Source organism: Emydura macquarii, unplaced genomic scaffold, assembly GCF_026122565.2.
Source record: "Emydura macquarii macquarii isolate MOO-44397 ecotype Brisbane River unplaced genomic scaffold, CSIRO-AGI_Emac_v2 contig_719, whole genome shotgun sequence".
Taxonomy (NCBI): domain Eukaryota; kingdom Metazoa; phylum Chordata; order Testudines; family Chelidae; genus Emydura; species Emydura macquarii.
Genome location: NW_027130856.1, coordinates 17,914,674 through 17,929,157, shown reverse-complemented (window position 1 = coordinate 17,929,157; position 14,484 = coordinate 17,914,674). Strand labels below are relative to the sequence as shown.

The following is a 14,484-nucleotide window of genomic DNA, read 5'->3' as shown; positions in this document are numbered from 1 at the left end:
TTATGCATCTATACCCATCCATGGACAACATGCCAATCAGTGCCCTGTCTAGAGAAATAGATCTATACATAATTGGCCAGCTGCTGGAAAAGATTCATACTCACCAGTAGTTCAAAATCAATAACTTTTAAAACGCAATACAGAGAATTGCTCACTGAGAGATAAAAAGAGGCATTGTTGTGCCATAATTTTATAACCCTGCTAAAGATATGCAAAGATTCAAAACTTCATTGCATCAGCCATTTCCTGGCAGTGTTCAATCCGTAGCCAGTTATCTCCAGTAGTTAAGATTGTTGATGCCTGGAATCATTTTCATCCTGAGTGAGATTTCTTAAAACGTGCCTTCAGAAATTCCTTCTGAGGACATGGAACCTGATGCAGTGCAAAATTAGGTGTCATTCCTGGATGATGTCCAAATGTCCTTTTGTGGGCAGTAAGTACAAACAACATGCTGACAGCCAACCCAGTTGTCACTGCAGATGCTTGCGTACTCACTATGGAAGCAAGCCTCACAGGTTGAGGAGCATACGTGGAAGACAAGATTTCCAAAATTTCAGAGTACGCATCCTTTTAGTTTTCTTTGATGACTCTATCAGTGGTGGTTCTGAACACAAGCGTAGACATGGCCATATGGGATCAGATCAAGGGTCCACTGAGTCCAGTATCCAGTCTGTGACAGTGGTCTGTACTAGTTGTTCCAGAAGAAGGTGCAAGAAACCACATAGTAGGCAATTATGGTGCTTATATAGGAAGTTTCCTGCTATCTCCCATTAAAAGAGTAGCTTATGACAGAAGCATGAGTGTTTATATCTCTTCCAAAACCAGGGAGTAACCAAAGGTCAAAGCTTCTCTGTGACAATGAAAATAATGTCTGGGCAGAGAAGAATCTGTTGCCTTTCAAGACAGTTCACAAAAAGAATACAGAAAAGATGATAAAGGAGATTTGAAGTCTTCTTCGTAGTCCTCCACTGGCCCAGATGTCACCCATGACTTGATAACCAAGGAACTTCTGTTGCACCTCTAGAAAATACCAGACCTTTTTGAAGTAGGGACAACCTTATCTAGGCCTAGAACAGCTACAGTTAACACCCTAGGCATTGGAAGAAAAGGGTAGTTCAACAGGGATTCTCCATTAGCCTTACTGATACTTTTTAGTATCCAGACAGAACTCCATGAGGACATCTCATTCATTGGTCTTGTCAGATTAAGTTTCTGATATTAGGGGAAAAGAAAGCTCTTTGGGGCAGGGACTTGTCTCTTTGTAAAGTGCCCAGCATAATGGAGCCCTGGCCTCTAGTTGCTACCCTATTCAAAATAAAAAATAATGACCTGACCACAAAGCTTCGGTGATCTCAGCTACACTAGAGTTTCTCCAGGATGGTTGATTGGAGTCTTCGACCAAGCACCGTAGAATGGTGGGTAACAGCCCTAGTGGCATTCTTTAGGCAGGCACATCAGACACCTCATCTGAGTATCCTTGGGTGTCAAGATTAATTAGAATGACAGATGAGAGAAGTCTGGGCTGGCCTTTATTGTTGCCATTACCACCAAAGACGGAGTTTGGAATTTGTTCCTCTACTCATACACAAGCTACACTACTGTTTTGAGGAAAAGGCTGTTCTTCTACTTCCAAAAACCTTTCTCTTCAAGATCATCTTTCCACAATTACTGGGAAATAGTTCTCCCATAATTTTGTTACAATCCTTAGTACCCCTTTGTAAGGTTGTAACATAAATGCGTATTCCTAGATACATTTCAAGCATAGGGAGTACACACATCAGTTGTATGTGTACATCCCTGTAATGCTGGACACTCACCCTTTGAATGCCTCCAGCAGCATGCTGTGGCTACATATGATATATGCCTGATATGGTTACATATCTGCTTCAGTTTCCCTTAGTGGGCTTTCAATAAGTTCAATGACGCTTGTATACAGTGAACAGTGTTCCATCAGGGGCCTAGTTTATTTAATCAACCACCACACATGGTATGTAAATAAGCCTCCTCCTTCTTCTATAAGTCCACAGGCTTCTCCACTGCCTAGAGCTCTACAGTCTCTCCCTTACTGACTCAGGGTATCTCCCAGGCCTCCCAGCTTGGAGAGCTATGTAGTCTCTCTCCTCTGGAGCTGACTCTTTCTGTGTTCTGAGGCTTTTCCTCTCCTGGGGAGCCTCTGCTTTTCAGGGAGACACCACTGGGAGTGACTTCCTATCCAGCTCCCCATGAGGGTCTTTCTCCCTAAAAGTTTCCTCTTTGTGTTCTGGGCTCCAGCCTGAGCCCAGGTGTTCCTTAACTAATTAAGCATCCTTCAGCTACTTACCCAATTAACCATCCACAGGTGGATCTGGGTTGGCTCATTCTCCTTAATGAAGCCTTTCAGAGGCCCAGCCCCCATGACAATCCCATTCTATCCATAATGCCAGTGATTTAGGGTCTCAAAATTACTGAAGACAAAAAGTTAAAATTCTGCACCAGTTGGCATGCTAGGCATCTCAGTAACTATTTTCAAAGGAGTGAAAGCTCCATATACTGAGTCCCTAGTGGTACTGTGGGGAAAAAATGTAGATGAACCTCATCTGAGGAAATGCTTTCAAAGTAGGATTTCATTCCTCCACTAAGGCATCCATTGATAGGAAGGTACTATTGGGCAGGGTCCCACATAACATTAAATCCCAAAGCTGTTGCTTTATATGCGGGAACTTTTAGTTCTGTCTATTATTCTACTCCAGTAATAATTAAAACTCTGCTTAACCTTCCCACATTACTGCTGTAATTCATTGCTCACTACTTCCCATTAGTGATGAATGAGGAGAGAAGCTGTGCAGCAGAATGAGAAATGTCTTACTTAATAATTTTCTTTCGGTTAGCAGCTTTTCTCATTATTCAACTCACCCTGGTAATTTAGTAAATGATTGGAATACAATTAGTATTTAATGGAATTTTTTCTCTAAAGGGAGACTTAGACATATAAATGACTTTAAGGTAAATTAATATTTTATATCAAGTTATTGTCTTAATGCAAATGATTACTTGCTGAAGTGTGTTTACAGCTTTTCAAAAACTTCTGGTGGACAGAGTTGAAGGGCCGGGCTTAGTCCTGAAGCCTCAATATTGGAGCACCTCCAAATTCCACATGGTTGAGCATTACCCATTAGTGATGAATGAGGACAGAAGTTGCTAACAGAAATTTACCTGAGGAAAGGGAGCTGACCCAGGAATTGGTTGGGGAAAGAGAAAAGGGTCAAATGTGAAGCTGGTAGAGGTGACAAATGGTGTAACTGGTGCCTGTGGAGGGGACAGGAGAGAAAGAGAGAGAGGGAAAGTTGAGGAGGTGGGAAGAGCAGGAGGAGAAGAGGAAAAGTAGAAAAAGCAGTGAAATAGGGGCTTTGTTAGCACATGCTTTTACATGTACAGTGTGTTTGTAGAACAATTTAAGAAAATCCAAACTCTCCCTGTTCCTGGAATTTGATTTCATTAATACAGAGAACAAAGAGTAGCTCAAACTTTCTCCCCAGCCTTGGTTGCTTCCTTTAGTTCTTCCCTCAGGACTGCTTGACCCAATACCCTATATCCTTTATTTAGTAACTTGCCTCAATGAGTCTTCAAAACCCACTTAACCTCAGGACCAGTACCCGGTAGCAGGGTGGGAGTGTTTCAGGAAAACAAGACCAGCCTGTTATAAGTTCCTAACATGATTTCCAGTTCAGAGGGTGGGCAAAAGGAAAGGAAGAATGAGTAGAAGAGCAGAGCATACAGGGAAGAGGGAGAGAAGAAACAAGGTGAAGGGATGAAACATATACAAGAAGATACGTATTAATAAAATGAAGAAAAATTGCTTAAAGAAAAGAAGCTGCTAAAGGAGAAAGAAGTAGATTAAAAAAAACTCAAGCAAAACCAGACTCACAGGAGAAAAAAATCCATAACTAGAAAGAGATGAAGGGGATGGAGTTAGATAATAATGAACAACAACTTAGAGATATTTTTAAAATGTATTAGAAAAAATGAGACTTATGAGGAGAGGCTGAGGGAACTAGGCTTGTTTAGTCTGCAGAAGAGAAGAATGAGGGGGGATGTGATAGCAGCCTTTAACTACCTGAAAGGGAGTTCCAGGGGAGGATGGAGCTAGGCTGTTCTCGGTGGTGGCAGATGACAGAACAAGGAGCAACGGTCTCAAGTTGCGGTGGGGGAGATCTAGGTTGGACATTAGGAAAAAGTTTTTCACTAGGAGGGTGGTGAAGCACTGGAATGGGTTACCTAGGGAGGTGGTGGAATCTCCATCTTTAGAGGTTTTTAAGCTGCAGCTTGACAAAACCCTCGCTGGGATTATTTAGCTGAGGTTAGTCCTGCTTTGAGCAGGGGGTTGGACTAGATGACCTCCTGAGGTCCCTTCCAACTCTATAATTCTATGATTCTAAATTATACATAAGGAGAAACAGAACAAAAACAAAAATGAACCAAAACCAGATGATATAGTAACATGATAACATTATTTTATTAATTCAAATGAAGTATATCTTTCAGGAAACAGTCATTTTATATACACCTTTGAAAAAATTGACATGGAGGAGGAGATTTTCAAAGGCACAAATATCAGTTAGATGCATAACTCCCATTGACTTTTATTGAGCATAAAAGTGCCTACCTGCTATTAAATGCCTTTAAAATCTCCTCTGCGGCATTTCTTCCCACATCGTGTCATGTATTGGCTGTTTGGGATGTTGAGTATTAAGGAAATACCAAGAAGATAGTATTGAGCTTCCATGCATTTATTTGAACGTATAGTTCAATTTTTTTGCATCTTAGGCTGCTATAGGAACTGACTAATATATTTACTGTCAATTATTTTTTAAAAGTCATGGAAAGCTGTTTAGGTATTGGAAGAATAGAAATTTGCAAATGTAGTGCTGACCTTAAAAAGGAAAGACGAGTGATTGTGGCAACTCTTGTCATTTAAGATTAGTTTTCCATCCCTAGCAAAATAATGGAACAGGTATTAAGAGAAAAACATCACTGAACTTCTAGAAGATAAAGGAACTAAGAGTACTGGGTTCCCAGCAGATAACATACTTGGACTGAGTCTAACAAAAACATAACTTCAGGTCAGCGTTAATATTTTGTTATTTAGGTCCAGGATTTTATGTTAAATCTGTATCTATCTACATGTTTTCATCTGTGCAGATTTGTTATACTTGCTCATGCAAATGTAGATATGTAAATGCTTTTAAAGAATCTGGCCCTTCTGATGATAAAGGGATCAATTATTACAAACTTCAAATGACAGCAGTTTTTCTGACTGTTTTTTCTATTTATTTATTGTTATAGGTAGATCTGCAACCAGCATTTGAAAACCGTTTATATATGTACTTGTATTTTGTGAGTTTTATCATGATTGGATCTTTTTTCATGATGAATCTTTTCATTGGAGTTGTTATCAAAGAATTTAACCAACAAAGGAAAAAGATAAGTACAGCATATCAAATGTCTTTGAAAGCCCTTAATAAGGCCTTCAATACTGTGACTGTTATATGCTAGATATACACAGTAGGTGATAACATTCCCTGAAGTCTATTGCATTGGAGTCATACTGGAATATAGTTTAAAGGGCTATATGCCAAATAAAGTTTTTGACAATAGGAGCCTTCTTGCTAGTACATTTTCAGCCAGGATTTGATATTTTTCTCTAAGCTTTTAAATAGTTTACTTTTAGATCTTATTTTCATTCTCTGCCCTTATTTCTTCTTCTTAATTGATGAGGGGGATAAAGCAGCCAAGGAGCTCCAAGCAGATAGTTTTTACACTGGACGCTGTCGCTGGAAAGTGAAATTATTTTCCTCCTCTCCTGAGGTGCTTTGGGGAGCAGAATCCTGGTAGCTAATGGGGAGATCCTGAGTGAGGGCAAGAAGAAGATGGAGAAAGAGTGACTTGATTAACTGGGCAGCTGCTGCTTCTCTGTTAAAGGAATTTAAAGGGCTGCTGTCAATAGAATTTTTTTGATTAATTTAAAAAAAATCTAATTTTTGATACCACACCCTTTAAATAATAGGCCTTGAGCTGTTTTAAACTTTCTTTTACAACATTTTTATAATGGCTTTTCTTTTTCTTTGTTGATGTTTATAATAGGCTTTTCAACATGTGAGAAATTGATTATACAACTGAAACAGGGAAACTGACTATATGCAAAGTGAACAAACTGAAAAAATACTTTTTTTTTCATTGATTCCTTTCAGCTATAGTAATTTTAGTTGTAAATCACAATTACAACAGGTACAGAGGTTCAGACAGAAATTTAATTTTCAAGTTGATGGTATCTCTTTAACTACGCAGAGGTACACATCCTGCATATATGCAGATACTCCTTTCCCCGCCACAATATCCCACTGCCCTTATGTGACGTTCTCCCCCTGCAATCTGGACTACTGTGTACTATGTCAACCCAATTCCTCACTCCTGGGCCCTGATTTACCCTGCTTTGCTGTGTGAACCATCTACTCCTGGGTCAGCCCACGCCCAGCCTCCTGTGAATAATCGGTCCCTGGCCTAGTGAAGGAGCACTTCTGGCCAGCCACTCATGGGATAGACCCCCAGCAAACACCCCCAGTCCCAGATGCAATCCCGGGAACTGTTGTCTTGCAGGGTTCAAAGAAATTGATATGCACCAGCTCTGTTACTCTAAGTGAGGTCTCTGCACACACTTAGTCCACATGCACTGTTTTTAGATAAAACAAACAAATAAGTTTATTGATTATGGATTATTGAGTCCTGCCTTGAGCAGGGGGTTGGACTAGATGACCTCCTGAGGTCCTTTCCAACTCTAATCTTCTCTGATTCTGTGATTCTACAGTAAGATTTTAAGTGAATCTAAATCAGATTATTAATAAGTCAAAGAGTTAATCATAATTAACTAAAAGATAATTCATATCCTAAACTAAAATTAATATTCCAGTCTTTTTCAATCTATGATGTTAGTTTACCACACAGGCTGGTTGTGATACATTTTGCAACCAGGCCCTCCCTTCCTGTGAGTAGGTGCCAGTCTTTGATGTTGCTTGGAAGATAGATTCCAGGGGAGAGCCCAAGACAAAGAGGCCTACTTTTTAACAAGTTTTCCCAACATCCCATGGTGTCAGGTGATCAACCCTGTCCGGCAATGGGCATGATTTCTTCCACTTGAGCCAAAGTGCTCACAGGTGCTTAGGCCAGTCCATTGTTCCTGTATGCATGCCTCTGCGGGGTGTGGAAACACAGCTTTGTATTAGTCTGGATCTATTCAAGCCATGTGAGAGACATATTTGGGGATATGACACAGCAGAGTTTCATATCTGTACATATGTGTGACATTGCAGGAAACATGCTACCATAACAATAATGTTCAGTATGCCATGAGCATTCCAAAAACATCTTACATGACATACTTTGCATTAAACAATACACAGGTACACTGTAAGGGTGAACATGAATGTTACACAAATCACACCATAAGTGTGTACATGGGGTACAGCGTGTCACACCTTATCCGTCCTTCCCCCTGGAACAATAGCACTCTCCCTTCATTCAGTTTTCCCCTGCAGGGATCTCTAAGTGATAAGAGCTGTTGAGGTGATCTGTTGCCACTGCTAATGCAAAATTGCTAATAAGACTGGGAAACTGCCACAGTGCCTGCCAGGGAGTGGAACAAACTCCTGGCAGCAATCCCAGTATGGGGTCATTCAAGAAGTTAAAAGCTCCTAGCCTACTTGGTACAGCAGATGCAGCACAGCCTGTTTCTTCTTTTCTTCTCATCATTATTAGAACCACCTCCCCAGTCTCTATATCCAATCAGCAATTGAAGGCAGAGGTTAGGAATGGAAACCATGGTTCTAAAGAGGGCTAGATTCACTGATGCACTCCAGCTGTCAATGCAGAGAAACCAGAATCTTGACTTGTTAATTTGAGTTTCTGGTTGTTTTGTGTCATTGGAATGGCTCAAAGAAGCCAGAACATACTGGGAAATCTGGCTCAACCTATTTACTTGAAAGCCTTAAAAAAACCTACTTTGACTGAAGGTTTTCTCCCTAAAAGGTTTTCCATTTTTAAGAAGTATGGTTGAGAGAGAGAATTAGTATAGCCATACTTAAAAATATTTAGATTGTCTTCAGAGCAGGGTTGGTGGGCCACATTTTTAAAGATATTTAGGCACCTAAAGATGCAGATAGGGCCAGATTTTATTGGTATTTAGATGCTTGGATCTTCTTCTTTGCCTTGTGCCAACAGCCCATGGAAGGCACTTAATAGATAATAGTACTCAGTGGAATATCTTGTTTAAAACTTCCTCTGAACCATTATTTTTTACTTTTACTTTATTTTTTCAATTACACAATTACTGCAGCAGATAATGCAGTAAGAATCATAGGGCTATCAGAACAGCATAATATAAATATTACTTCATTATTCATTCTTGACTAACTCCAGTTCTCTGTGGTGGATATTTCTATCAGAATGTACATTTTTTAGGTCGAAGTTCATGCCTTCTTTTGTGTTTGCCTAGCATGTTGTGTTACGAGAAATAAAACTTTCCTACATTCCTTCATCCCTTTTGCGTTTTAACTGGGTACCATCCTAAGAGTTCATACCAACAAATGATCAAAAGGAGAAATATAACAGGGGAAAAATAGGATAAAAGTAAACATTACATATATATATATATATATAAAAATAAAAGGTGGCACACTTTGTTGCTTCTGCAGGCTGAGCTGTGCACCCAGTGAGAGAGAGCAGCATGTTAAGCTGCTCCCTGTGATATGTGTAGGCAGCAGCAGCAGAGAGATTCTTTGGCCTGAAGTAATTTGGTAGGAGAGGGGATGTGTAGGGAGTGGGGGAGGGGATAATGGTGATCTCGAGGGATGGACAAAGATAAAGGTCCAATGGGTTACAGACACACCCCAGCGCTTGCACTCAGAGCTGCTTTGTCCTTTAGTCACCAGTTTCCCCTGTACCTGGCCCCCCATCCTTTTCCCAACTGCAGTTGTCATTGTCTGTCCTTCGATATGAGGATGATGTCTGCCGGGGGAAAATCATTTATGAGATTTAGATGGCTGAGGAGTCCTATTTGTGCTCTACAGGTTTTTCCACATATGTGACAGGTGGTTGCTTGGAGAGACCACAATTGCTGTCTGGTATGGTGTACACTTCCCTTCCTCCTCTGCCATTTCTCAGCCTCTTGAGCAAGGTGATTCTCTTCAAAAAGGGGCTAACGCTTGATTGTTGATGTGATGCCATTGCAGTCTATTGCCAGCCTGCTCTTCCCATTTCATAGGGTCAATGCCTCCCTTCTTAAGATATACTTTCAGGGTGTCCTTGTAGTGTTTGCTCTGTCCTCCGCGGATCCTCTTACCATGACTACATTGAGAAAAGAGGACTTGCTTTGGAAGACAAGTATCAGCTATCCACACACAACGACCAGCCCAGTGAAGTTGATGTTTCATAATCTTTGCCTCAATACCAGTGATGTTAGCTGCAGAGAGAACGTTGTCATTGGTGCTACGGTCTTCCCATCTGATATGGAGAATCTTCCGGAGCAGAGCTGTTAATATCACTCCAGATGCTTAAAATGGCTTTAATATGTCACGCAAGTCTCGCACCCATAAAGAAGAAGTGAATGACTATTGCATTGTAGACGAGGATCTTAGTTTCCATCCACAGATCTCAGTCAATAAAGAAACGATGGAGCAACTTTCCAAAGGATATACTGGCATAACAGATCTTATGTTCAATCTCCACATCAAGATTGGCTGTCTGGGAGAGGTGCTACCAAGGTAAGGGAAATGTTCAACGTTTCCAGGTGTTCACTGCCAATGACAATTTGTGGGATAAAGGGGGCAACTTGTGCTCGAGCAGGCTGGTGGATCACCCTAGTCTTCCCAATATTGAGGGAGAGTCCTAGGCTATGCTAGATAGGCCTGAGAAAAGATCTAGGATGGCCTGTATGTTAGCTTTGGTGTTCACAAGGACAGCACAATCATCAACATACTAAAGGTTAGTAATAACCATCCTGGTGACCTTACTTTTATAATGAAGACACTGCAGATTGAAGATCTTGCCATCTAGGTGATACTCAATCCCAATTACAGAAGAAAGGTGGTCATGAGTAAGAATGAAGATTAAGGCAAGGTAGAGGGAGAAAACGGTTGGAGGCAGTAACACAACCCTGCTAATACCAGTACGGATTGTGAATAGATCCGTCTCCCACCCATTACAGAGGACAGTGGTGGTCATTCCATCATGAAGTAGCCTGAGAACACGAATGAACTTCAATGGACAGCCAAACCTAGACAGCATCTTTCATAACACTTCATGATTGGGGGAATCAAAGGCCTTAGTTAGGTCAATAAATGTCATAAACCATGGCTGGTGTTGTTCTCTATACTTCTCTTGGATCTGTCATGCAACAAAAAGCATGTGGGTGGTGCCCCAAGACAGTTTGAAACAACATGATGATTCCAGAAGGATGTCTTTGGGAAGAGACAGTTCAAAAGGATGCAAGTGAGGATCTTCCCAGCAATGGAGAGGAGGGCAATACCTCGGTAATTCCCACACATTGACTTGTCCCTTTTCTTTAAAATGGTCACAATATTGGCATTCTTTAGATTAGGTGGAATTTCTTCATTAACCCAAATTCTAACAAGAAGTTGAAGTTTTTGCATGAGTGCTATTCCACCAGCTTTGAAGACTCTCTAATTGGATCATTACCTTGTGGTGGAGAAGCTTGTGTTTCCCAATGACCCTGAGAACTATGTTGTTTGGAGTCTTGCAGTCCTGGTAGGGTCACTCTTTGTAAACAGTTCTGAGGTGAGGTTCCAGATGAAGCGCGATTCAAACTTCTCAAGACCCCAACAGCAGAACAGGTGTATCTGAGGTCTTGTCAGTTCTCTGCAGCTGGGAAGGCAGATGAGGGCTGCAGTAGGACCGAGACTTCTGGTTGTCTCAGACTTCCCTGCCACTGGGCCCAGGGCTCCTTCCTGTCAAGTTTCATGAGGTTACCACCTGCGTACTGGCTCTCCCACATTAAAAGATTTCACGCATAGGCCTCTGTCAAAGATGTAAACATCTCCCATTAACAAAGACCTGCAGCAATGGATGAGTAATGGTGGGGACAGGAGCAGTGATCTCTGTGAGTCCCTAGTTACAAATCTGCATGCTGGTGGAAAGCGTGTGTTGGTCATTTTGTGGTTGGACTTGTGAGATTCAGAAACACAATTCATCAGCTGTGGCTGCAACTGACCAGTCCTTTTCAGAATCCCCTCTGTTCACCCTTAAAGGGGAAGGAGCTAGAAAAGGTGTCCTAAACATAGGGTTTCTCATCCCCTTCCCTCTGGCTGGATGACCATGTACAGCAGGATCACTTTACCTATGGTCAGAACATATGAAGCAAAGTAAAGTTCACCACTTGGAATGTTCGCAGTCTTATGGATTCCCCAAACAGTGACTGACCTGAGAGAAGAACTGCCATAATAGGCAGATATGACTGATATTGCTGCCCTAAATGAGACCAGTCAGGCTGATGAAGGCCAATTGAAAGAAATTGGAGGTGGCTATACCTTCTTTTGGAAAAGAAAGCCATCTGAAGAGAGACGTATTCATGGGATTGGTTTTGCTATCAAGAACAAGATTGCTAGCCAGTCTTTAGAACTACCTATGGGTATTAATGAACCTCTCATGACTCTGCATCTTAAGCTTAGTAACAACCACTATGCCATGATCATCAGTGCATATGCTCCCACTCTTGACGATGATGAAGACAACCAGGAGCAGTTCTACTATGCTCTTGATGCAGTTCTCACTGCCACAGCCAAGGAAGACAAGCTTATCCTAATGGGTGACATCAATGGAAGTGTTGGGCATCATCCAGAACACTGAGAAAGAAGGGGTGGGGAAAGTTAACTCTAATGGGATTTTTCCCCTCAGTAAATGTGTGGAAGATGATTTGCTTATCACAAATACCATCTTTAGACACAGGGACAAATATAAGACTACTTGGAAACATCCACATTCCAAACACTGCATCTTCTTGACTAGAGTCCATGATCATACTGATGTGCATGTTACATGACCTTGAGAGGTATGGATGACTGCTAGGCAGACCATTGTATAGTCAGATCAATCATGAACATGCAGCTTATGCCACAACACCGTAAACAACCAAAAGAAATGTGGAAGAGATTTAAAATCAAGGCCCTTCAAAATTATGCTAGTCAGGAGACTCTTCAGTAACACCTCATTGAGAGGCTCTCTAACCTACCTGACAACATCAATGACATCCAAACATATCGGAAGGAGTTCAAGACCATTATTCACAAGGCATGTGCTGAATCGATTGGATATTCCACTTACCACCATCAAGATTGATTTGATGAGAACACTGAGGAAATCCTAGCACTTATTCATCGGAAGAGAAGCGCATTTTACACTTGGCAAAATGAACTCTCTCACCAGCAAAAATGAGAGACTTATCATCAGCTTAAAGCTGTAGTTCAAAGGAGGCTGCGTGACATCAAGAATCAATGGTGGCAAGCAAAGGCAATGGAGATCCAGAGTTTCGCTGGTCAACATGACATGAGAAGCCTTTTTCAAGCAACAAAAGCCATCTACAAGCTAAGTTCAAATGGCACAACCCCTTTGCCATCTTAGGCCAGCTCTACCCTTCTTAAGGACAATGTAGCCCTCAAGCAACATTAGAAGGAGCATTTCAAGACTCTGTTGAACCGTGAACCTCTTGCCGACCCCCCATATTCTGAGGAAGTTTGGCATGCCATCACTCAGACTAGACGCAACAAGGTGCCAGGCCCAAATGGGATCCCCACCTGCAGTATTGCCAACCCCAAAAGTTAAAAAATCATGAATGAGACCCCCCCAAAAATTATGAGATAGATATTGTTATTGTGGTTTGACCTTTGAACTCCCACTCCCCTGCACAGGTGGGTCTGAATGACAATTAGTGTTGCCAGTGCTCCTGCAAAAGTGGCTTTTTCCCCATTGCAGGAGCTCTCACCCCCATGTCTGCCCATCCCTTGCCAAACAATTAATTTTCCCTCCAGATCCTCCATCAGTTCTGCCCCCACATCAGTTCTTGCCCCTCCACCTCACTTCTGATTGTCCTGCAGCTCCTGGGGCTCTTCACCCCTTTCCCCCACTTCCCAGGCTGGACATTGCAGGGAGAGAGAGGGAAGGGGGACCAGAGGAGCTATCCCATTTCTCCCCCTGTCAGAAGGGTTACATTTTGTCTGGGATACCTGGGACAATATCCCTTGCAAGCATATCTTGAGTAAACCATTAATTTCGGAAAACACCACAGCCACAATTCAAAAGCATGTGACCATAGGCAAACATCCACCTACATTGTGTTGGGCAGTGTCCTTTGCCACAGTTTCTCACCTTGTGGTGTGAAAGTCCAACAAACTAATGTCCCTTAATACACCACTCTCCTTTCTCTTCATGGCACCATTTCTCTCTCACAATTGGCAATCCTTGGTTAGTGAAGATCCAGAGAGCCGAGCTTCATTCACAGAGGGGTTCATCTCTCACCCCAGGAGGAGGGCACATTGAGCAATCCCTTTGCTGCTGTTGCCTCTGCAACTGGCTCACAGCTGCTGCTGTCTCTCTGTCGCCACTCTGTGCCATTGCCACCAGCCACTGCTGTAATGTCATGTTCCAAGGTTCCAACTCTTACCCCAGCTCTCAGTGATTTCAGCAGGTAGTGGGCAGTCTCACTGTCAGTCCAGTTTCTGTGTTGCCTTTCACTGTTCCCACACAAGGTCTAAGACATTGCCCCTAAACTTGCTTAGCAATGACAACAGCTCTAGGAATCACCAACCACAAACAAGGACTTTTCATAGAATCATAGAAGACTAGGGTTGGAAGGGACCCCAGAGGGTCATCCAGTCCAACCCTGCTACTCAAAGAAGGACCAACCCCAAGTAAATCATCCCAGCCAGGGCTTTATCAAGCCACACCTTAAAAACATCTAAGGATGGAGATTCCACCGCCTCCCTAGGTAACCCATTCCTGTGCTTCACCACCCTCCTAGTGAAAAAGTTTTCCTAATATCCACCTTAGCCCTCCCCCACTGCAACTTGAGACCATTGCTCCTAGTTCTGTCATCTACTACCACTGAGAACAGCTTAGCTCCATCCTTCCTGGAACACCTTTTCAGGTAGTTAAAGGCTGCTATCAAATCCTCCCTCATTCTTCTCTTTTGCAGACTAAACAAGCCTAGTTCCCTTAGTCTCTCCTCATAAGTCATGTGCTCCAGCTCCGTAATCATTTTTGTTGCCCTCCGCTGGACTCTCTCCAATTTGTCCACATCCCTTCTGTAGTGGGGGGCCCAAGACTGGACATAGTACTCCAAATGTGGCCTCACCAGTGTCGAATAAAGGGGAATAATCACTGCTCTCGATCTGCTGGCAATGCTTTTATTAAAGCAGTCCAATGTGCCTTAAGCCTTCTTGGCAA

General features: G+C 42.2%; 1 protein-coding gene across 1 annotated transcript in view; it reads left to right on the top strand.

Annotated features, from left to right (window-relative positions):
* The window catches only part of LOC137149193 (sodium channel protein type 5 subunit alpha-like), a 145,611-nt gene that overhangs the window by 113,672 nt on the left and 17,455 nt on the right, over positions 1-14,484 (top strand). Inside the window, exon 26 of the mRNA XM_067542553.1 lies at positions 5,323-5,464. Within this exon, the coding sequence (XP_067398654.1) occupies positions 5,323-5,464 (142 nt within the window). The remainder of the gene's footprint in view (positions 1-5,322; positions 5,465-14,484) is intronic.